Source organism: Vigna radiata, unplaced genomic scaffold (genome assembly GCF_000741045.1).
Source record: "Vigna radiata var. radiata cultivar VC1973A unplaced genomic scaffold, Vradiata_ver6 scaffold_401, whole genome shotgun sequence".
Taxonomy (NCBI): Eukaryota; Viridiplantae; Streptophyta; class Magnoliopsida; order Fabales; family Fabaceae; genus Vigna; species Vigna radiata.
The window spans coordinates 103153-128082 of NW_014541813.1; the positions used below are offsets into that span (position 1 = coordinate 103153).

General features: G+C 27.5%; 2 protein-coding genes across 8 annotated transcripts; both read left to right on the top strand.

Moving 5' to 3' along the window:
* Nucleotides 1–6521: 6521 nt before the first annotated feature.
* LOC106778345 (CBL-interacting serine/threonine-protein kinase 1) lies at nucleotides 6522–11570 on the top strand. 7 transcript variants are annotated; one of them, XM_014666304.2, is made up of 13 exons: nucleotides 6522–6826; nucleotides 7063–7319; nucleotides 7595–7657; nucleotides 9261–9332; nucleotides 9420–9527; nucleotides 9645–9725; nucleotides 10019–10198; nucleotides 10375–10566; nucleotides 10664–10771; nucleotides 10880–10996; nucleotides 11082–11144; nucleotides 11225–11299; nucleotides 11379–11570. In XM_014666304.2, exons 1-13 carry the CDS (start codon nucleotides 6688–6690, stop codon nucleotides 11493–11495), a joined length of 1572 nt encoding a protein of 523 aa, XP_014521790.1. In that variant the 5' UTR covers nucleotides 6522–6687; the 3' UTR covers nucleotides 11496–11570. The 7 variants fall into 7 exon arrangements, with proteins under 7 accessions (XP_014521790.1, XP_014521789.1, XP_014521794.1 ...); XM_014666303.2 differs by having other exon boundaries at nucleotides 6523–6826; nucleotides 10354–10566; XM_014666308.2 differs by having other exon boundaries at nucleotides 6710–6826; nucleotides 6966–7319; nucleotides 10354–10566.
* A 6481-nt stretch (nucleotides 11571–18051) lies between these two features.
* LOC106778346 lies at nucleotides 18052–23646 on the top strand. Its single transcript, XM_014666310.2, has 7 exons — nucleotides 18052–18222; nucleotides 20068–21549; nucleotides 21647–22333; nucleotides 22416–22499; nucleotides 22589–22664; nucleotides 22776–23101; nucleotides 23220–23646. The coding sequence occupies exons 2-7, from the start codon at nucleotides 20227–20229 to the stop codon at nucleotides 23430–23432; spliced, it is 2709 nt and encodes a 902-aa protein (XP_014521796.1). The 5' UTR covers nucleotides 18052–18222; nucleotides 20068–20226; the 3' UTR covers nucleotides 23433–23646.
* Nucleotides 23647–24930: the final 1284 nt, after the last annotated feature.

Below are 24930 nucleotides of genomic sequence, written 5' to 3' on the forward strand. Positions count from 1 at the left end.
TATATATATATATATATATATATATATATATATATATATATATTACATATAAAAAAATTAAATTTTGATATGAGTTTTCATAATAATTAGCCATTAAAAAATTAAAAATAATAACTTTCTGGTCATATTTACATAATCCAAATAAAAGTAATTCAACTCGGATTTACACGTTTTAAAATATAAACTAAATTAAATATTATTTCCCGAGTTTAATTTAATTTTAAACCGAACTTGTTCCAGTCATTAATATTTTTAAACACTTGTTTAGAATATTAACTGTTTAAAAAAAATCCGAATAGCACAGGAGATTGATCATTCACTTCCCACTAAAAATACTCTAGGTTCACCCACACAAAAAATGTCACTAATAAATTAATCTCACTAGCTAAAATAAAAATGTAATTAGAATGTTTTCCGTCGTTTTCTAGTGGATTAACTTTTACCATAAAAATATTTGAAAATATACTTATTTAAATTGTAATTAAAATATATTGTCAAAAAAAATATGCTCATTCAATTGTATATTCTTATTTACAAAAGACTATTTGATTTTTTAACAACTAATTTAATCTTAGAAATAAAATTAATTTTTAGTTGCTAAAAATTACACATAAAAGAAATAAAAATAATAAATTAAAGAAGGAAAAAATAATCACATATTTGAAAAATATATCAAATCTATTTAAGGACACACACATAACACGTATTGATATTTCACGTGGAATTATTTATTGGTTATGCATGTCAAACCTTTTATTTATAGCCATATTAAATGAAATCATCATTGGTAGCATTTTGATCTTTTGTTGCATAGTATGAATCAATGTTCTTTTAGTTTACAAGATCTCTACTACACTCAACTTATTGTACTCACAACACTATTTAGAGCATACCACAATGAAAAATATTCTTTAATACATTTAACTTTTATACATTATTGTTCTTTTTTATTTTTTATTTTTTTAAAAAAAAATACAAAACTTTACACTTTTATGACCACTTTATTATTATACTCTATGTCAAACAAATATAAAAGTGTGTCATGATACCATTATTCTATCACAAAAAATTGGTATGTTATTAAAGAGTTTTCATATGAAAAATGGCTTTTAAAGACGGTGTAGTAAATTTGAATTAAAGTTGTGTCTTGTTAAAACTTCATATTATATCATATATTTTTTTGTAACGTCTTCTATGGGATATACAAATATTGATGACGTGATATAGTATGAGCTTTTTAAAAAGATAATAATGTAGGTTATCCTTATGAACATGCTTTAAATAAAATATGTTAATTCACCAAAACTTTGAAAATATTTGTTTCACTAAAACTAAGGATTGTTAAAGTTTTCTTTGTATAAAGAATATACTATCATAGCATAAATAATTGAGATCATTAGATCATATCACTATATGATGAGATCATCTTTAACAATATTTTTTTAGTATGACAGATAATATTAGCTTTGTGACATTATAAAATTATCTATCTAGTCGCAAGTTAACTTCGTCATCAGTTCTATTTTCCTGTTATTTACAAAGAGACTCTTATATGTAAGAGGGGAAGTTCTTAGTACAATGTCAAAATTCATTATTCCTACAACTATTAAGACATTATTTTGCATGAACTAAAGTTAGCACTAAAGTTGTTATTAGCATGAACTTTCATAATTGTATTAAGAACCATAAACACAAAATAAACTCACATAATTAACACAAAAAATACGTTTTGCATTTGATATTTTGAGTATTTAATGTCTGACTTAGATTAAATATAATTAAAAGAAACATAAATTTATGTATATTACAGAGACAACATACATCAATTTGTGATTTTTTTTATATCTAAAACCAACATTTACATCCCCTAAAAAAACATTAAAAATCAATATATAATACAAGAATTCAAAAAAAAAAAATAGAATTTTCTAAACAACATGGACATCTCAAATAAAACTATTTATATGCAAAACGAAATAATGATTACACAATTATCGTCATCAGTGCACATTTTGGTTGACTAACGGAAGCGTACGTTACAAGCTCAAAATCCTTTTATATTTTAAAATAAATTCATGTAACTTTGGTGAAATGTTATTTCAATTAATTAATTTTAAATATATAAATAAAATAAAATATGAATATATGACAATTATCGAATGGTTGAGTTAAGAAAATATCAAAAGAATTTTATTGTGTTGTTCATATTTCAATTGAAGATGCATACACCTATATAAATGTCTTTCTATTATACTGAAATATTCATACAAATAAAATAAAACCAATCACCTAATTATCAAGATTTTTTTTTCTTATTATAATATATATAAATTCATTTTAATTGAAAATACATGATAAATAAATAAAATATTATAATGAATAAAGATGAATATTGGATTAATGAGGAGAGAAATGTTTGCTCCGAAAACTTGAATTCTTATTTTGGAAAGTAGTATCTTTTGGACATTGTAAAGGATTGCTCAATCTTTCTTTCTTTTTAGAGTATGAAAGTCAATAAATACCAAACACAATCTCATGCTGTTACTCTAAAAGAGGAATCCATGACTATCAACTTGATAGATCTGTACCAAATCCTATTTGTTTTTTCATTTAATGTTAAAATTACATAACTTTTTTATAATTTAAATTTAGGGTTAAATATGTTTTTCGTCCCCCAACTATTGGCCGTTTTTGTGTTTAGTCCCTCTTTCAAAGTATAGTACAATTTAGTCCTTAAACTTTAGAAAACTCTGATATTAGTCCTTTTTACCAAAATTTTTTAACTTTATTTGATGTTTCAAACGCGTTTCTCAGTTAACATTTAAACAAAAATGTGTCAAAATATGTAAAGAATCCAAATGCTATAATGTAACGTGCTTGAAACAGCAAATAAAGTTTAAAAAATTTGGTAAAAAAGACTAAAACCATAGTTTTCTAAAGTTAAAGGACTAAATTGTACTATACTTTGAAAGAGGGACTAAACACAAAAACGACCAATAGTTGAAGGACTAAAAACATATTTAACCCTTAAATTTATACTAAACTTATGAAGGACAGAATAAAACACAAATTTAAAAACTTAATATATATATATATATATATATATATATATATATATATATATATATATATATATATATTTTATAAGTCTACGAGTTCACCTGTACAGTCCAGCCTGTTATTTTTTTAAAAAAATTAAGATTTACTAATTAAGGATTATATATTTCTTAAAAAAAATCACATGTATAAATTTGAAAATCAATATATTTTTATTTCTCTTCAATGCAGTGATTTTATTTTATTTTTTTCACTATACCAAAATGTGAAACCCATCATTATAAATGAAAGAAGTTTCACGAATATTTTGTTTTGTTTTTTTAGAGTAAATGAAGAAAATAGATCTAAGGACGCAACTTTATTAGGATGAGATCAATCTTTAAACAATTATTTCCTCTCAATTTAATGAGTAATAAATAGGAGTAGTTGACGATTTTGACATTTTAAATAATTTAATATTTTTATATGTTTTATAATATTTCAATAATATAACTTTGTGGAAATTTTTATACTTAAGAAAAATTTAACGACCAAAAGAAAAACAAGTCACATTAGTAATAGAATTTATAAATTTTAATGTTTTATATTTACGTTTTAAAAGTTGTGTATTTTTTTAGCAAGTAATTTTATCTAAAGTAATTCATTTAATCAATATTAATTAATTTTTTTATATTGTTGTTTTTAATCTAGTATTCATTATTTAAATACTAGTAAAAATATATGTGTGTTTAATTTTTTTTTATAATAATAGAAAATAATAAAATTATAAAAATAAAAATAAATAATATAAATATTTTTAATATTTTTATTGTATATAATTTTTATTTATTTTGTATGTAATATTTTATATTTATTATAAATAGTTGTTTTAGTTTTAAAAATAATAAACTAAAAAAATGTTTAATTTAAATAAACAGTTAAATTTGAAAAAAAGTCACTTAAAAGATAAATGATAACTTAACAAAACATAAATTGGAAAATAAAATATGAATCAATATTTTAGAAATTTTTAGAAAAAATTAATTTAAAAAGTGGTTTTCTGTTATTTACGAACATATAATCCATTTCAAGCTCATAATTGATCATCTGTATTTGAATCAAATTTAGATTTCACCTCCTTCACAGTAATTTATTATCTCAAATAATAATTAAATATGTTGATAAAAAATACGATATTTACTAGCATGTCAAATAATGTATTATCTTAAAAAACAATTCATTATGTTAAGTAATATGAAAATTTGTACTTTCTTAAATAATGTGTTATGTTTTAATCAAATTTATTTATGAATAATTTTTGTGATCCGTCCATCTATAGGTTGATTGAACAATAAATAGACAGGTTAATTATCTCTAATACTAATTAACTTAAAATAAAGTATAATTACTATCCATTGGATCATAATTAGACATTTGATAATCAAATGTTTACATTAAAAATGTATAGATCAGATTTAAAGTAAAGAGATAAGTGATTACAATATTAATATCTGAAAATGTTGAAATAATTTTGAAATAGTAAATACTCATTAGACAAATGAATATAAAAGGTTTGGAACCAAAAATAATGTTTGAATCTTTTGAATGATTACCTAAACATTGGATGATCTCAATTTTATACCTGAAAGAAATATTAACGATAATATGAGATTTAGTCAATAGATCGAGAATTAAACACTTGATTATATTATATGTATATTGAATTAATTTAATACAAATCGATGAAAATATATAACAAAATATAAATTATAAAAATATATTTATATGAGTTTTTATATATTAATGTAAATGAGATTTTAAAAGACTAGTCTGCCATTTTTGGTGTAATTGTATGTTGTTTTCGCAACTAAGGTTATTATGTGTTTACGATCAGAATATCTTCAGAGAAAAATCTAACTACCATAGTTTGTAGAGAAGGAAAAAAATATATTTTCAGCTTTTGTTAAATTTCTTTTTTTAGATATGAAAAGAAAAGTTTGTTAAAAAAAAGACTTTAAATTTAAAGTGCCACATATATATTTATTTTATCTTGTAATTATTAGTCTTAACTTCTCATTGAATGTGGTTTTAAAAAACACCGAAAAAAAAAGTAAAATTGTCACTATAATAATTTATTGATACAAAATATTTATTTACTCATGATATTTAAAATATTATTTATACGATCAACTATTTTCTTTATATGATATACATACAGTTGTTAGATACCTACTATTTTTTATTAAATGATTAGGTACAGAAAAGAAACATATTATCTAGTCTTAATTATTTTAACGGTTTTCTATACTTTAATTTCTTAAATTTTATATATAAAAAAGGTTTAATGTTTATATGAGCAATTTTTATATATTACATTTTTGTTTTAAATAAAAAAAAATTAATTTTATTATCGTGCTTTCTTTTTATTGTTGATTTCAATACTCATTTAGAATCATATTCTATATAATAAATAAAAATTACTCCAATAATCATTAACTTCATTTCATGTCATTATTTTCCTATCTAATATTAAATATACGACATAGTTATTTAACTAAATTTGCTTACTGTTTTAAAAAATTCAGGCAAATTTTGATGTTTACCAAAGTATGTTTGTGTCAACCTAAAATTATAGTTATTTAATTAAGTTTGTCTATTGTTTTAAAAAAATGAAGGCAAAATTTGATGTTTAACCTATGGAATCTGAAAACTTTAAAACATAAATAATATATTTCAATACGTAAAAATACTATATGGTTCAAAAATCTTAATTTTTTCAAAACAATATTACAAATTTTAAAAATAAAATTTAGTTCATGAGAAACTAATTTAAAACACATGATATTTTCTTGGTAAAAAAAATATGTAACCTTTCCATAACTTAAAAAAAAACTACTCGTAAGAGAGAGCAACTGTTTTAAAACTGTAGAATATGTGAGGCGTATTAATGATGACAAAGTCTTCTTTATAACGTAATATATTATATACCCGTGGATCTCTCTTCCCACGTCAGATCTAATTAAGAAAACTGACTCTATTAAAATTCATACTCACAATTTATTATTACTGACTTTTATATAAAAGTTATACAAATACCAAAAGGATGTTTCATTAATATTTAAAGTTTAAATAAATTTCATATTATATGTAACAATATAAAGAAAAAAAAAAACTTTTTTTTCTCACAATATTTTTATTAGTATATACTTAGCACCACTATATATATTTTTTCTCCATCCTTACAGTACATGTAAGAACTTATCTTCCCACATCTTATGACGCTATATTTTATCTTTCACTCTCACCTTAAATTCTTTAAATTTTAAATTAAAATATTTTAATCAGTATATTAAATTCAAACAAAAATATATTAAAATTAAAAGTAATATACAAAATAATAAAAATGACTGTAAAGAATTAATTTGATAATTTAATTAAAAAAAAGTATAAGTATTTAAGAGATTCTTAGGGTCGTGAATGAATTGGAGAAAAAACCGAACATCAAGCGTGAATCACCCACCAATGTTGTAACGTGAAAGCGATGAGAGGTTACGTGTTTGGGAATCGGTTGTCGAAGAAGAAGTTGAACGGTCTGAAGGAGTGAGAAGGGCCAATACTCTATTTATACATTGTTGTTATACATAGCCCTATATGCACACTCCAAAAAAAAAAAAAAAACTACTTGTTGTGCAAACACTACACAACAAAACCATCACGTTGCAACAATTTGTTGTTCAAACAGGAATAGCCGTTTACTATTCTTCGCACACAGCAGAAGAAGCAGGTTCAGGTTAAGGTTATTTTTCCAAATCTATATCAACTTATATTCCACGTAACAAACGTTTTCGATTCGCGTGAAAATTCTCATTCGTTCTTATCCTTACAGAGGAGTCGTTTCAAACAGTTTCACCTTGTTCCTCTTGCAACAGTTATCGTTTAATTCAACGCAGATTGATTTTCATACTTAAGCAACCCAGAAGGGTTAGCACCAGAAAGAATCAAGCTTTTCATCGGCTTTTGCATCAGGGAAAGAAGGGTCGTGCAGAGGAACACGTTTGGGCAAGAGGGTGTTGAGAGAAAGGTGTTTCTCGGTGATGGTGACTCTAGCCCATGGGAGAAAGGAAGGGCAGGGAAAGAGACTTGGGAAATACGAATTGGGAAGAACACTTGGAGAAGGAAATTTTGGAAAGGTCAAGTTGGCAAGGGACACTAATTCTGGGAAGCTTTTTGCTGTTAAGATCCTTGAGAAGAACAAGATCATTGACCTCAATAACACTGATCAGGTATGTTTCAATCACTGTTTGTCCCGTAACATTTGCTTTTTACTCTGTTCTATTATATACTTTCACCAATTGCAACTTTTCAAACTTGGTTCTGTCACAATTCATGGCTTCTAAACTATGTGGTGGTCCTATAATGCAATTGATTAAGTGTTTGTTTTTGCAATTTTTGTGCCGACTTTTTGTTTGATTGCATCATCACTTCTCTCTGGTTCAGTGACTTGTAAATTCTGATCGAAACACAACCTATCAATTTTCTGATATATTTTTCATGGCAGATAAAGAGGGAGATATCTACCTTGAAGCTTCTGAAGCACCCTAATGTCGTCAGATTATACGAGGTAACATCCTAATCCAATGATCCACGTTTTGCATTTTTTTTTCATTCTCCAAAATTTTCTGGGTTTTGAATTGATCCCCTCGTGGAGCACTGTTTTGGGTTTATCCCTTAATCTCTGCTGTGTTTTTGGTGTTCTTTTTCTTTGCCAAGTGTTTCATTATACGTGTAAAGTGAAGTAAATGCTGTTTGAAATCATTGATTCATGAAGTGCTCCTATTTTTGATGTGTTGTTTTGGCATTTCTCCACTTGGTCAAGAAAAGTTACCTTAGCTTTTATTTTCTTCTTGAAAACTTGTCCACGGGATTATCGGATCTGCAACTTGTGCACTTTCTTCACTTGTTGACGTAATCAGAATAATTAAAAGAAAATTGCATGATTAAAATCTAAAATTAAAATAATTTTAAGACAATAGACGAAAGCATTTCATTAATCATTGAAAATGTCATGAGTGAAGATCTAGCCAAATCTCCCGGCATGTGTGTCCCTTTTCCCCTCAATTATTGGTTCGCTTATGTCTACACTTTCCCCACATATTTGTGTGGTGAACATTCTATGTCTTTTTGGCTTAATTCAAATCATAATCACCCGTTATCTCATCTTAAAATTCTCAATTTATGCTTTGAAAAGTAAAAGTCCATGGCCCAAGTTAACGGATTATTGGATAACACAGCTATTTCTTTTTATTGGTCTAATTTATTATTTGAATTAGGAACCCACTAAGATGATTCCCTTTTGAAAAGGGGTAAAATGAAAAGTGGAGGTGGGGTGAAGCTAAATTATGTGTAGAATCACGTTTTGATATTGGAATCGAGTTTTGCTTTCGTGTCTTTCAAAACACGTTTGGAATCTAGTTTTGCTTTTCTGTGCCTTTCTAACCTTGAACTATACACTCTTTTGTATACTTGATGCTTCTAATATTATTCTACGTTTTCTTTTCGCGTTAAAATTAGTTGTGAAACAAGAATTTTTTTTTTAATATTTTTTTTATATACAATTGAACAATTAGAGGTATTTTTATTAAGTTTCTGGAATATAAATCATAACTTAATGCATAGGGGTCCTCATGCAACCATCAAGAGCAAACATTTAGTAACAATACTAGCCAAAACATAGATATATGTCTTTGGATTTCTATCTTTTTATATAGTTGTAGATTATTAGTTTAAATCAGAAGGCCCCACCATGTAGCATAAATGAGAGTTGCGTATTAAATTGTTCAACATTACATTCTAGCTTGTATTTTTCTTTTCGGTTATTAACCATTGGCCCATAGATTTTGTCATTATTATCATTTTTTTAAATCATCATCATTATTATCACAAATAGAATAACACAGAAACACACTGCCTTTTAATATGTCATCACCATATATTTTATGACTAAAATAACATTCTTCAGACCAGATGGTCTCACTATATATGTGTATATATGTAGTATGTATACAAATAAGACATCTTATACCATAAAGTGTTTTGAGACAATTTCTTTTACATCTAACACAAGGTTTGGTAAAAAAACATTTATCTTGTAAAACTGTCCTGCTTATTAGAACAAGAATGAGACACAAATGCTTAAAGTATTAGGTTATGTTTTGTACTCGCAGGTCTTGGCTAGCAAAACCAAAATTTACATGGTACTTGAGTACGTGAATGGAGGAGAGTTATTTGACAAAATTGTAAGGAACATTTGCCTGATATTATCATTACATGATGATTTATATTGCCTAATGCGATGGCAATCAATGAACTATTCTTGTCTTCAGGCATCCAAAGGTAAACTTGAAGAAGCTGAAGGTAGGAAGATATTCCAACAGTTGATTGATGGTGTGAGTTTCTGCCACAATAAAGGTGTCTTCCACAGGGATCTTAAGGTATTTTGTTTGTCTCCTTAGAAACTGTTATAGTACTATCTTGGAGCTAGAATTGAAACTGTGCTCCATGCTCACCAATTTTAGCTCATTTTTTCACCAACTGATAACTTGTTGCAGCTGGAGAATGTTCTTGTCGATGCCAAAGGGAACATAAAGATAACTGATTTTAACCTTAGTGCTTTGCCTCAGCATTTTAGGGTGAGATACCACTTCCATGAACCATACCTGTTAAAAATAACACATTATTATCATTGATATATATGACCACCATGGCTAGTTAATTTAGTTTTTATAAACATATTTCCTTCTAAAACTACTCTAACTAGTTATTATGAATATTTTAAAGTATCTTGTACTTTCTTACTGATTCAATTTTCAATACTTGGTCATTGAAGACATCCAAAAATTTTATTTTACGATAAAGATCACTCCTTGTTCGCCTTTCATCATTCTGGTGTGATTGAATTGTGTGTTAACTCTGAAAATTTCAGGATGATGGGTTGCTTCATACTACTTGTGGAAGTCCCAACTATGTTGCTCCTGAGATTCTTGCTAATAAAGGCTATGATGGTGGAACATCAGATATATGGTCATGTGGTGTTATCTTGTATGTAATTCTTACAGGATATCTTCCTTTTGATGACAGAAATCTTGCAGTTCTTTATCAAAAGGTATTCCTATAAGATGTATTTCTGTTCTTGTTTATATAGTTCAGTAGTTATATATATATATATATATATATATATATATATATATATATATATATATATATATATATATATATATGTATAACTAAATATCATTTTCTTTCTCATGAGGATGACAGATTTTTAAAGGAGACCTTCAGATACCAAGATGGCTATCAGCTGGTGCTCGAAACATGATAAAAAGAATGCTTGATCCAAATCCTAAAACACGGATAACAATGACTATGATCAAAGAAGATGAATGGTTCAAAGAAGATTATATTCCTGCAAATCCAGAAGATGAAGAAGAGGGTGTGTTCATTGATGATGAAGCCTTTTCCATTCATAATGCGGTAATTCACTTGGAGCAGTGAACAATTGTTACCACTTTATTCTTCCTTAATTTTTTTGTCTGTAATATGAACAAGTGAACATTTGTATTGGTAACAGTCACTTGAATCAGATCAAGGTAGTCCAACATCATCAACACTCGTCAATGCATTTCAATTGATAGGGATGTCTTCAAGTCTAGATCTCTCTGGCCTTTTTGAGAAAGAGGTGAGGATAATAGGATGAAACATTTTACTAGGTTTTAACTTCTAGAACATTTACCACTTCCTAAGGTAGGTTCACTCCATGTAACATAGATTATACTGAATGTTTCAGGATGTTACTGAGAGGAAGATAAGGTTTACATCCACTCATTCACCAAAAGATTTGGAGGAGAGGATAGAAGACATTGTAACAGGGATGAGATGTAGAGTTCAGAAGAAGAATGGGATGGTAAGTACTATTATTGATTACTTTTGTTAAGGTTGTTGTGATTTATTATTAGTTTGTCTAAATAGTGTCCAATGTTGGATTTCAGTTGAAAGTGACACAAGATGTTAAAGCACAGAAATGTCTCGGTAGTCTTTCAGTGATAATAGAGGTAAATGCATGTATATTCTGATGTCAACAGCATAATATATGCATTTTGCATGTATAATTTTTCTGACATTTTATCTTTAGGTATTTGAAATCAGTCCAACATTGTATGTAGTAGAGTTGAGTAAGTGTTGTGGAGATGCTTCTGTGTATAGACAGGTATGTGTCTCATCTCTCTCTGCTTCATCCAGAAAATTCTAAAAGCTAAAATGTAATTTTTTGTTTTGTTTTGATGTAGTTATGCCAGAAGTTGTCAAATGAATTGGGTTTTGACCCAAACCAACAGTTAGAGAGCTCAGAAATGATAGGCCTACTAAGAGAAAATAATTTGGAAGCTATAAATGTAGATGTGTGATGCTTCTTTTTATTGTTTAGGGTGAGATGATGATGTAGATGTGTTAAAATATTAATTGTATATATATATAATATATATATATATATATATATATATATATATTCTATTTTTCCATGGCAAATCTCCATCAATTTGTTGTATTTTGCTATATCTTATGTTATTCTAAAATGGTAAAACATATATATAAACCACTTTAGAGAATAATTAATAACGAAGGACAAATTCCTTACTAAAGATGAGAAATTCCATAAATTACTAATCATATATTCCTAAGTAATGATTTGAATCTAAAATTTTAACCAATCAATCAACTAAATTTTTAATACTAACTAATTCAGATGGAATCTAAATCTTTTATGTTTTGTTTGAGTTAAAAACCTTTAGAATTTTGGTTTTAGCGGGTTTTTATAAAAATTAAAGATTGAAAGTTTAAAAAGCGGCTTTGTAAAAGTAACAATTGAAAAATTTAAAAAAAAAATGTTTATATTTTGACGTTGGCAAACTCAAGAATACTTCTTTTTCATAGAATTTTAGATGTAAAATTGTGTATTTGAAATGAGAAGAGGCTCGTTTTTGTTTTTGTTATTAATAGATTATTAAAATAAGTTAATTAATATTATTCAAATTTGAATTCTTAAATTTTGATTTTGTTTTAATCGGATTATAAAAGTATGTTAGTTGATTAAGACATATGACAGTTATAGTTATGTATTTTAAAACAATTTTTGTTTATATCTTTAATTGATTATAATTTAATTGATTTGATTATAAGAGGATTCATGTTTGACTTGCAATGTATTCTAAATTTTACTAAACTTAACATTATAAAAAAACTTGATTAGCAATCTTTCTTTCTCAACATGTATAATTTTTTTTTTAATGTTGGGATTTTTATTTAAAAGTCTGTATTAAGAAAAAAACTTTTGGCGACACCTAAATTAATTCTATATTTATAAATTGTTAGACTAAATTCAAAGTTTTACAAATTATTCTTCAAATTATATATATATTGCATTTGGGAATAATCATACAAATTAATGTGTTCATAAATTTTAAATATTAATTTTATCAAATTTTAAAGAATATATAAAATGTAGAAAAGTAGGAAAACATGTAACTTAACATCTTTAGGGCATGAATGATAAATACATATTTTATAATATTGTAGAATAACTTGTGAATGTAAAATACATGACATGTGAATCATGAAAAAATATTAAAATATTAATGTAATAGCAATATAAAATTCTAAAATTTGATACTTAAGACAAGAGGAATGGTTCAGTGTAATATTAAGATTTTAAAATAGTTGGAAGCCTAACCTTCCATTTTAATAATGTAAAACTATTAAATGATTATCACACATTTAATATAATGAAAAATTAACTTAAATAAATATATAAAATGATATTATAATTATTTTGAATATAACTATAATATTATATATATATATATATATATAAAACAAACAAACAAGGATCCTATTCAACTTATAGTAATATTATATTAAATCAAAAGCATAATAGAATATAAACAAAAGAACAAATATCATACTTTATGCTTTAACACCATCCCTATCTACTCACACTATTAAGGTGATCATTACAAACATACAAATAAATAAAGATGAAACGATAAGCTAATGTACCAAAAAAGCAATTGTGCAACTATTATATAGATGATAACACGTATAAGAGTTCATGTTAACAAATCCTAACACATAAAATCACACATACTAGACTTGACCATTCGAATACATGTATTAATATTAGACTCTGGCGAATTATCCATTTGTGGTGGCCTCTACTACTTTTTTTGAGCCATTGTCAATGGGTTTCACCCTACCACACATGAGGTTAGTCCATTAACGCCTTAGTCCAAGGTAATGCTCTTAGAGTAAGATCTCCTGCTCCTCTCACCATATATCCCACCTTTTTCCACTTAAGGTTGGATGGTTATTAGAGCGTTAGGATAACTCCTAATACGAAACTCATACATCAATACATACATAATTGAAACCATTACAAGAAACTTCTCCTTCAAATTTCTTTCACAACATACACCATTCATAATCACAACCAAGTTATAATATAACCCATGAAAGCTCACAAATTCATATTAAACATACATAAAACCCTTATAGCCACTTCAAAACAGTCAAAGGATAAAAAATCACAGAAACATACACTAGCGCTCAAACTGAGGCTCATCGCAAAACCTCTCGCAAAAAGGGAGCGCTCGGTGTCAGTTCTGTCACTCAGCGTCAAACCTATCGTAATATATCTCGCTCAATGAGACCATTATGTCGCTTAGTGAATTAGGATTAAAAAAGTTCCAGCCCTACGGTGGAAAATGGCGCTTAGCCCTGTCACTGCTTAATGTTTGGCCATTCGCAAAAATGGTCGCTTAGTAATGAAAGTGGGCGCTCAATCGTTTGAAGCACAATTGCTTCCAATCTTGCACAACCAAGTTGCGCTCAACACAACACCACCACCGCTCAATGTAATATCATAAACCAACACATGCAAATATGTGATATGGGGAACCAGAGACCTATTCAGATTATCAAATTGGTATTTTTGACTTAGTGTTTGGTTCAAAATCAGGTTTCAGTGTTAGAGTGCATACCAATTTGCTCAAATGACTAGATCCTCTAGCTCTCAACTCAACATCAATCCATTCAATTACAAGCAACATACAATCAAACATAATAGGATTTTAGCATGCTCAACTACCAACTTCAGTAACTCAACCAGTTTCATACAACTTCAACATACCAACTTAGATTATCAAGGTACTAAAACTTAAAAATAAGATATTTAGTTTCCCTTACCTATTAGATGATCAATCAGTTCTAAAATCCTAAGACAACACCAACAACTCAAGAACCTCTATATACTCCTACAAACCACATAAACATGAACATGACATATCGTTAGAACCACTGATCAACTGAGAATCTTATAGAAGAATCTAACATCACATGCAAGCTAAGGCATCTCACATGAACAGAAAAACACACAGACTAAAGAAAAGAACATAAGCTAACTCACTCTTTTACAAAAACTAATCAGATACAATTGAATATCTCACCTCAAGGATCACTCAGGCGGTCCTTGATCTTTATATAGATAAATAGGAGTTTAGAAAACGTAGAGAGAATGTAAAGAGCTTTAACAAAACAAGGTTATAAAGATATTGTATGTTTTTAGATAATAAAACTTGTTTATAAAAATTATTTATACGTTGAACTTTTAATATTAAAATAACCGAGTCTCGTTATCTATGACATACTACCAATTCTAAAACATAATTTTTTAAACTTATTAAGAGCAATTTAATCTATTGAGCAATATAATTTAACTTGAACAAACTATTTTCAAGTAAGGGAAGTTGTACATTTATCATTTTTATATATTTCATTTCATCATATTTATTTATCTTAATTATGTGTATTATTCTTATTTATATTTATATTTATTAGTGTGTTTGTGTAATTTATTTAGTGAGATCATAATTTCATTTTTATTTTATTTTGATTAATTTAATTTATTTAAAGAGATGCTCATAACTTTATTTTGATTTGTTTATTTAATTAATTTATTTAATGTGGTGTTTATAACATCATTTTTATTTATATTTATTATTTTAGTTATATAATTTATTTAGTGACGTATTCATAATACCATTTTTGTTTTATTTATTATTTTGTTTATTTAATGAAGTATTCGTAACTTTCTTTTATTTATTTATTATTATGTTTATTTAATTTATTTAGCAAGGTGTTCATAACTTTCATTTTATTTATAATTATTATTTTGCTTATTTAATTTATTTAATGATGTGTTTATAACCTCAATTTATTTTATATTTATTATTATGTTTATTTAATTTATCTAGTGAGGTGTACACAATTTCATTTTTATTTACATGTATTATTATTTTTATTTAACTTATTTAGTGAGGTGTTCATAACCTTATTTTTATTTATATTTACTATTTTACTTATTTAATTTATTAAGTTAGATGTTCATAATTTTATTTTTATTTATTTAGTTTATTTAAGTGAGATGAATCTAAGCTTATTTTTTTTATACTTTTAATTATATGGTGATTCTAGCTATTTATTTGTATAGTTTGGTTTTAATATTTAAATGAGTAGTATTAATTCATTCATTCTCACTAACCCGTACAAAATATAATAAAATTATAGTTGGAGATGTGAACCTTAGAGATTTTAAATAAATAAGTTAGTTCATTTATCTTGATTAGTCACTAGAACATTTATTCAATTATGATAAAGGAGAATTAGTAAATTATAAATATTTTTGTTATATTTGTATTGTGTGAATTATTTAAATTAAGTTGATGATGATAATGTTATATATATATATATATATATATATATATATATATATATATATATATATATATATATATATTATGATTTAATGTTAATAACTTATTCTCTTACTTTTGCTGTTATGATTTCCATCTCTAATGATAATATATGTATGTTTATATATGCTAGAATAGATATTTCATAGTAATATTGAGCATCAAGAATGACTCTCTCTCATATTGTGAATAGAAACGAATATTTGTATACATTTACGTGTTCATGTATTATAGAGTGTCTCCTAATTAATAAAGAATGTTTTTAATAAAAAAATTACTTGAAATTTTGGAAGACCGTAAATAATAGTATAAAAATTTACACTTTTATACTAAATATTATTATTTAATAATGACCTGATTAATTAGTTACATTTTTCGATAATTTAAATACTTTTAACCTGAACAATCAAATATAAAAATATTATTTATCTGTTAAATTCTTAAGTGATATTTATATATACTTTTGAAAGAGAGTGTTCTTAGAATAATAATGAAATTTTTGTTTTCATTACTATATTCTAAAATCATATCTTTTATCATTATTATCATCATTATTAGCATCATATATTTTTCTCTTAGTCAAAATTAGAATTAATTTCTTTTTAACTTTTATCCAATTTAATTGTCCAATTTTAGAAATATATTTTTTAACTAAATTTTATTAAATTTTTTATGTTTTAATCGTGTTTTATGATAATATTTAAGTTGTTTATCATATTTGACACATTTTTCTTCAATATTAATTAAGAAACACGTTTATAATGTCAAATAAAATAAACTTGATAACATTTAGTTAAAATAATTAAATCAACTCATTTATCAATACTAAATTGAATTATTATTATTATTATTTCCTATAAGAAAAATAAAAGTATAACTTTATTAAGACTTAAAAAATAAAAGTAACTCTTTGATAAATAAAATACTTCGTCATATTTACCCTTTTGTTTATTATTATTTTCTAACAAGAAAAATGAAAGGTATAACTCTTTTAAGACCACATTATTGTTAAAAAACAAACCGTAACTCTGATAAATAAAATACATCCTCATACACTTTTATTATTATTATTATTATTATTATTATTATTATTATTATTATATAATTAGTTTTATCATTATTTATTATTATTATTATTATTTTCATCATCATTATTATTATTATTATTATTTAAAACACACATGTGTTTATTTCTTTTATGATAGCAATAAAATAATAAAATTATTACTATTATAAATATAAAATAAATCTAAATAATGTTTACCATTTTATTATAGGTATTTTTATTTTTTTAGATAATTTTTTATTATGAGTTATTTGAGTTTTAAAACATAGTTATATTTTAGAAATAAACAGGAAAAAATAGTTAAATTTTAAAAAGTTAATATGTAAGGATAAAATTGGTAAAATAATTATTTTGGTTTTAAAAAAGACTTACAAGATAAAATTAGAAACAAAATGTATACACACAATCTCTTTATGATAGTATAAAAATATTTTTTTTTATTGTAAGTAGTTATTTTAGTTTAATTTTTTTTTTAATTTTAGAAAAAAAATGTCAAATAAAGTAAAATAATTATTTTGGTTTAAAAAATACTTAAAGAATGAAATTTTAAATAAAATGTATATACCGAAAGATAAAATGCTCTTTATATAATAATATAATAATATAGTCATAAATTATAAAATCAATTATATATTTTTCATAATTTATCGTAAATATTTTTTTATTTATTTAGCATATAACTTTTTAATTAAAAAATTGTTAAGTTTTAAAAAAGCCAAATAAAAAATAGTTAAATTTAGAAAAAACGATCACATAAAAAATAAAATTAATAAAATGATTATATTAATTTTTTATTTGAAACTAAATTTAAAAAATAAATGTGAATACTAAGATGAATTCAGAAAAGAAATATATTTAGATTGTATGTACGAGTAACTTTGCAAAACCGCTGAGTAAGAACCAAATATGAAAAAGAACCCGCTGAGTCAACTCAACAGTTGTGTAGCGTGCCGAACTCGTTACAATCGTACATGAGAATAACAAAAACCAAAATAGTAATTAATGAATACAATTTATTTATTCTTTTATATATACTTTATATATATTTTACTATAACGTAATAATCATCAGAATATATAATCTGAAGACAAAAATAAAAAATCGGTATAACGCGGCCGGGTCGAGTTGAGAGTCTGTTCACTCGCGACTCGCGATTCCGAAGCGATTTCCTATAGCCTCCTAAGGCCGAACGATTCCGCCGCCGGCAAGTCCTTTCGCCGCCGGTGGTTCAACTCCGATTTAGATCGTTTACCTTTCATTGAGGTTTTTTCTTTTTTATCTTCTTTATGCTATTCGTTTATGTATTGAACCTTCGTTTTCACTTAGGGTTTCGTGCGATTATTGTGATATCCATACGCGATTCCACAAAAAATAAACAAATAAAAGGACATTGTGATTTTGAGGTTTATACAAGCCCTATGTGTTCAAGTGGATTGAGTTTTCTTCGAAGTTATGTGAATTCTTTCAATTTAGCTTCGAGATTGAGTTATGGTTAGATTGTGAAGAATGAGAATGTATAGCACGGGGAGCATATTGTGTCCTCTTTGGCCAGTGGTGAGTGAGTGGTTTGTGAATGAACAAAAGAGAGTGGACGTTGCAGTGTAGTGTGTATTATAAATGGGGATATACAAGGAGGAACTTGTATCTTTGAGTGTGGTAAACACTGATAAATTCTCATGAGTTTTGCCTGCAATTGTTTATGCCAAGCTGAAAACTTTCACATACGTAGTTGTTGATTGTTAAAATAGTTTAAAGAATTGACAACAGTTTTTAGGGAACAGGAACTAGGAACTAAATCAGATGCTACGTTAGATGCAATTACTGTTGGTTCTTTGATTTATTTAATCCACGTAAGTTCCAAATGCATGTCGTCTTGTTCTCTCATTGGGTAGTAAAATTAGAGGCAGAAAAGGCAGGTAGACTGAAGAATTTCTACGAGCTGGAATGGCCTTTTTATTGGGTGTGCTATAGAGCTAGTAGATATGAGGATTGAACCGTTGAATCTACGTGCTGGTCAGCCCAAATGGACGCTTTTGGATTGTACATATAATGTGGCAGCAGTGAATTATCCCTCAGTGCTATCCCATCCCTGCATCTACAGAACATTTCAATGCAGGAAAATGTATCAATGTTTCTTTCAAATTACCCTTCTCACATTGGCTTTATCGGCTTTTCTCTCCTGGCTTCTATAGGTGCATGTATGTCAGAATGCTGTCTTTGCTCCGATCTTCAAGCATCCTCTGTTGCGTGACCCTCTGGATAACAATTTCTGATCAGGATGTACTAAATAGTGAAGCACCGATAATTTAAATTGGTTGATGTATATGATACATAAATATAAATAAGAAAACAATGCTGGTTAATTAGCAATTGTTAGATAAGATTTGATGGCATTAATGCTAAAATTGTCTCATGATTGCACCAGATATATTTAGTTCTAGTCGTTATACTTGACAAGTGTCTCATGGTTCACTCTTCTCAATTCATACCTTCAACATTTTATCTTAGAAGTTCTTTATGAGAAGTTAGTTAGCATGTAGCAGAGTTCTTCTGACATGAAGTGTAGACAGTTCCAAATCTTCTTAGTATGAGAGGCATGGACATTATTCTGTATGCCAGTCTTATTTCTTAGTGTAATTTTCTCACCATTCAACATTTACTCACATAGTTTTGAATAAATTTAATCTTATAGTTTATCCAAATAACTTAGCATGTTTGACAAATACTAATGTTGGAGAAATAAATACTTTTTTCTTTCGAAAGCTCTCAACAATCTACCAGTAAAAGTTATTTCCCCGAAATAAGCTAATCCATTATATACTAAGGTTAGTTCAAGGGGTTTGGTAATCCATAAAACTGTAAGGATATAAGCTATCTTGAGGTGGTGGACGAAGTCATTAAGATTATTTTGTTTAAATTTTCCCTTTCTATTGTTTGATGGTATGTTCTGACTCAAAATTTCTTTCGTATATCATCTAAAAATCTTGCGTTATATTATTTAAATGATTTAGGCCCTATTCCTTCCTTTTATTTATATCTGATTTCATATCCTTCTTGTATATATCATATTTATTCTTTTCTTATTTTATTTCTTTTATTTTCGTACAGCATTGCATTGAGGTCAGGGCACACTGTTACTTACATCATTGTTGTCGCGACAGAGAAGGCTCTCAGATTGCTTGACTTGTAATTTGAAAGTTTTAATTTCCTTGTATTCAGTACCAATGCAAATGTGAGTGGCATTATAATTGCTCTGTTTTGGACGTAATGGCTCCAATACGTTCCACTGGATTTGTTGATCCTGGTTGGGATCATGGCATAGCCCAGGACGAGCGGAAAAAGAAGGTTAGATGCAATTACTGTGGCAAAATTGTTAGTGGTGGGATATACAGATTAAAGCAGCATTTAGCTCGAGTTTCAGGGGAAGTAACATACTGTGAAAAGGCTCCTGATGAAGTCTACCTAAAAATGAAGGAAAATCTTGAAGGCTGTCGTTCCCATAAAAAACAAAAGCAAGTTGATGCACAAGCATACATGAATTTTCACTCAAATGATGATGAAGATGAGGAAGAGCAAGTTGGGAGTAGAAGCAAAGGTAAGCAATTGATGGATGATCGAAATGTATCTGTAAATTTGACTCCTCTTCGCTCCTTAGGATATGTTGACCCAGGCTGGGAACATGGTGTTGCTCAAGACGAGAGAAAGAAGAAAGTTAAATGCAATTATTGTGAGAAAATTGTTAGTGGTGGTATAAATCGGTTTAAACAACATTTGGCTAGAATTCCTGGAGAGGTAGCACCTTGTAAAAATGCTCCAGAAGAAGTTTATCAGAAAATAAAAGAAAATATGAAATGGCATCGTACTGGGAGGAGACTTAGGCGACCTGAGGCTAAGGAACTGATGCCTTTCTATGCAAAATCCGACAATGATGATGATGAGTTTGAACAAGTAGAAGATGCTTTGCATCATATGAACAAAGAAACTTTGATGGATGTTGATAAGAGATTCTCTAAAGATGTAATGAAGACCTTCAAGGGAATGCCACCCAGTACTGGTCCTGAACCTTTATTGAGAAGATCAAGATTGGATAATGTTTACCTGAAATTGCCCAAGAATCAGACTCCTCAAACTTACAAACAAATAAAAGTTAAGACAGGGCCCACTAAGAAATTACGAAAGGAAGTTATTTCTTCAATTTGCAAATTCTTTTACCATGCAGGGATTCCTGTACAGGCTGCAGACTCTCTATATTTTCATAAAATGCTGGAAATGGTTGGTCAATATGGACCAGGACTGATATGCCAACCAAGCCAACTAATGTCTGGCCGCTTTTTGCAGGAGGAAATCAATTCTATTAAAAGTTACCTTGTTGAATACAAGGCTTCCTGGGCAGTTACTGGTTGCTCTATAATGGCAGATAGTTGGATAGATAAACAGGGTCGGACAATCGTTAACTTTCTGGTTTCTTGTCCTCATGGTGTATACTTTGTTTCTTCAGTTGATGCCACTAATGTAATAGAAGATGCACCAAATTTATTTAAGCTTCTCGACAAAGTAGTGGAAGAAGTGGGTGAGGAAAATGTAGTGCAGGTAAAATGTTGTTTCTAATATTGTGGCATCCTCATTCATTATAAATTTCACCTTGAAGCTGTTATTAATCATTGTTTCTCCCATACTTTTGATGTAGGTAATAACTGAAAATACTCCTAACTATAAAGCTGCTGGAAAAATGCTCGAAGAGAAGAGAAGGAATTTGTTCTGGACCCCTTGTGCCACTTATTGTATTAATCGAATGCTTGAAGATTTTTTGAAAATAAGATGCGTGGAAGAGTGCATGGAAAAGGGTCAAAAAATTACAAAACTAATTTACAATCAAATATGGTTGTTAAATCTTATGAAAAGTGAGTTCACCGAGGGGCAGGAGCTTCTAAAACCAGCTACCACCCGGTTTGCCTCTAGCTTTGCTACACTACAGAGCTTGTTAGATCATAGAGTTGGTCTCAGAAGAATGTTTCTTTCTAATAAATGGATTTTGTCCAGATTCTCCAGCTCAAATGAGGGGAAAGAGGTGGAAAAAATTGTTTTGAATGTTACATTTTGGAAGAAAATGCAGTATGTTAGGAAGTCAATAGATCCGATAATGCAAGTACTAAAAAAACTTTATAGTGGTGAGAGCTTGTCAATGCCATATATATATAACGATATGTACAGGGCAAAATTTGCAATCAAATCTGTTCACGGTGATGATGCACGTAAATATGAACCCTTCTGGAAGGTGATAGATAGTCATTGGAACTCTCTGTTCTGTCACCCTCTTTATTTGGCTGCATACTTCTTAAACCCCTCATACAGATATCGTCAGGATTTTGTGCCGGTATGTAAGAATATTGAGTATTTCCCAGTGATTGCTTATTATTTAAGTTTTCTCCTGAAGTGACTGTTTGATATGACTATAGCATTCTGAGGTAGTACGAGGGCTCAATGAATGCATTGTACGGCTGGAGTCAGATAATATGAGACGGATATCTGCATCAATGCAGGTAATGTGTTCTTAAGGACTGCTAATTTCTATCTGGTACCAAATTGTTCGATATATGTTCTATATGCTTCAAAGTGATGTCATTTCCAGATAGCTCATTATAATTCTGCACAAGATGACTTTGGAACTGAATTGGCAATTAGCACAAGAACTGGTCTAGAACCAGGTAACTGCTATGTTGCTGTTAAATCATTCATATAATGATTAACTTTTTTGGAGGTGCATTGCTGCTTCAGTTTGAATTGATTAATTTCGTTTCCTTTCTTAACCTCACTAGCTGCTTGGTGGCAACAACATGGAATAAGTTGCTTAGAGTTGCAAAGAATAGCTGTACGGATATTAAGTCAGACATGCTCGTCCTTTGCATGTGAGCATGATTGGAGTATATATGACCAGATACATTGCAAAAGACAAAATCGTCTATCTCAGAAAAAATTGAATGACGTTATATATGTTCACTACAATTTGAGACTTAGAGAAAGCCAACTAAGAAAAAGGTCCAGGGACTCAAAGTTGTCCTCTGTTGACAGTGTTCTGCAGCAAGCTCATTTACTTGATGATTGGATAATAGATGATAATGTACAAAGCTCTGATGTTGATAAGGTAATCTTTGATTTCTGTGTTTTTGAACTTGTGAAATATGCTCTTTAGCACTGAAGCAACTGTGAAGCACATAGGATGTTGCTATACTGATGGAACATTTGTTTTTCTTGTTTTGTAGAATATTCTTTTTGGAGTTGAACTAGATGATGAATATGAAAATGATTCAATTGATTACGATGATGGAAGTGCTAGGTCTCTAAAGGGATCCCTTGAGCTGGTGACTATGGCTGACTTAGCTGTAGGGTCACCAGATGTAGATCATGCTAACATGGATGCTGCAACTGATGATGAGTCTGATATGAATTATTTTGATGATGATTTGAGCGAGTAATTAATTTACATGGTTCTCATTTCGGAAGAATAATTATCTGGTCACCTGGTTGCGAATCGTGAACCCGTGCTTATTATTTTGCAGTGAAAAATCAAGATTATCATATTGGTGCGTGAAGTCATATTTATTTTATATTTTCGAGTCCTAATAGTCATATATACCCATCAATGTTATTGGAAGCTAAGAAATATAAAGCGAAAGCTAGCATCTCGAATGAATATTTAATGTTATTAATTTTTCATCTAGTCAATAGAACTGTCATTTTTTAATTCCTAGTCCATAGACTGTGATCCTTTCTAAAATTAAAGTCATATTTTTTTATCCACTCCCAAAATTTCACATAAAATAGGTTGGAACATAATTAAGGTAGGACTCGTCTTCCAAAATTAAATTAGTTCAATTTTGACATAATATTATCCTTCTTTTTTTAATATAAATATATAAATATTGGTTTTATAAAAAGTTATTCAAAATATTTTTTTAATTATAATTATATTTTAATACATAATTTCATTATTTTAAAAAATTAAAAATATAATATATATTGAATTTGTTTAAGTTAAAAAATAAGGTAATATTAAAAGAAAAAAAATGTTCAAATAAGTCATTTTTATAACTTCAGAAATTAATTATATTTGAATACAATAATAAAAATACTTTTCTTTTAATTCTTTTTGTTTTAAAAGTTTTTATGAATTTATTTTGATAAATTATTTTAAGATTATATATAAATAAACTCTTAACTTATTTTCAGTTTAAGAAAAAAAAATGTTTTTTTTTTCAAAAGAATCATTCATAAAAAAAATTAAATAAAATATTGTTTTTATAAAACCATGTTAATATAATATAGACATTTTCATATATTAAAATTGAATAAAAATAATATATTTTTATAAAATTAAAAAAAAAAGTAAGAAACTAGACATCAATATAAATGCATAATTTGATTTAGGAATGCATAATGGATATAATTAAGTTATAATATTAATTAGATTAATAGGTTAACTTAATCTATTTTTTTAATATTATTATAAATAAAATAGTCAGTATGTTAAAAGAAAATTCATGAGTTAGTCTTAGTCCATGGAATTTTAGAAATATTTATTTATTGTAAATCTTTTTATAAATGATTTTTTAGTTTTGTGGATTTTTTTTTTCAACCTATACGGATTAGGACCAAATTTCATGAGATAGGTTAATTTAACAAGTATATATAGGTATACTCCAATAGGTTGGTCACTCCAATTCAACGCTTCCAACAACAAAACCATACTCTTGTGACAACATTAAGAACATACAAATCTAAAAGAGTGCTTATAAGAGTATGTAGCTGCCTAACATATCATCCTAAAATCAGTTTTCACATGATCTGTCTAAAAGTTCTTGTAAACCTATGCAAATCCATAATGAAAAGAAAAAAATGAATAAGAAACTTTGCGAGCAACAGCAGCAAAATTTTCTGTCTCACACAAGCCTCTCTCCAACACAGTTTTGAAGA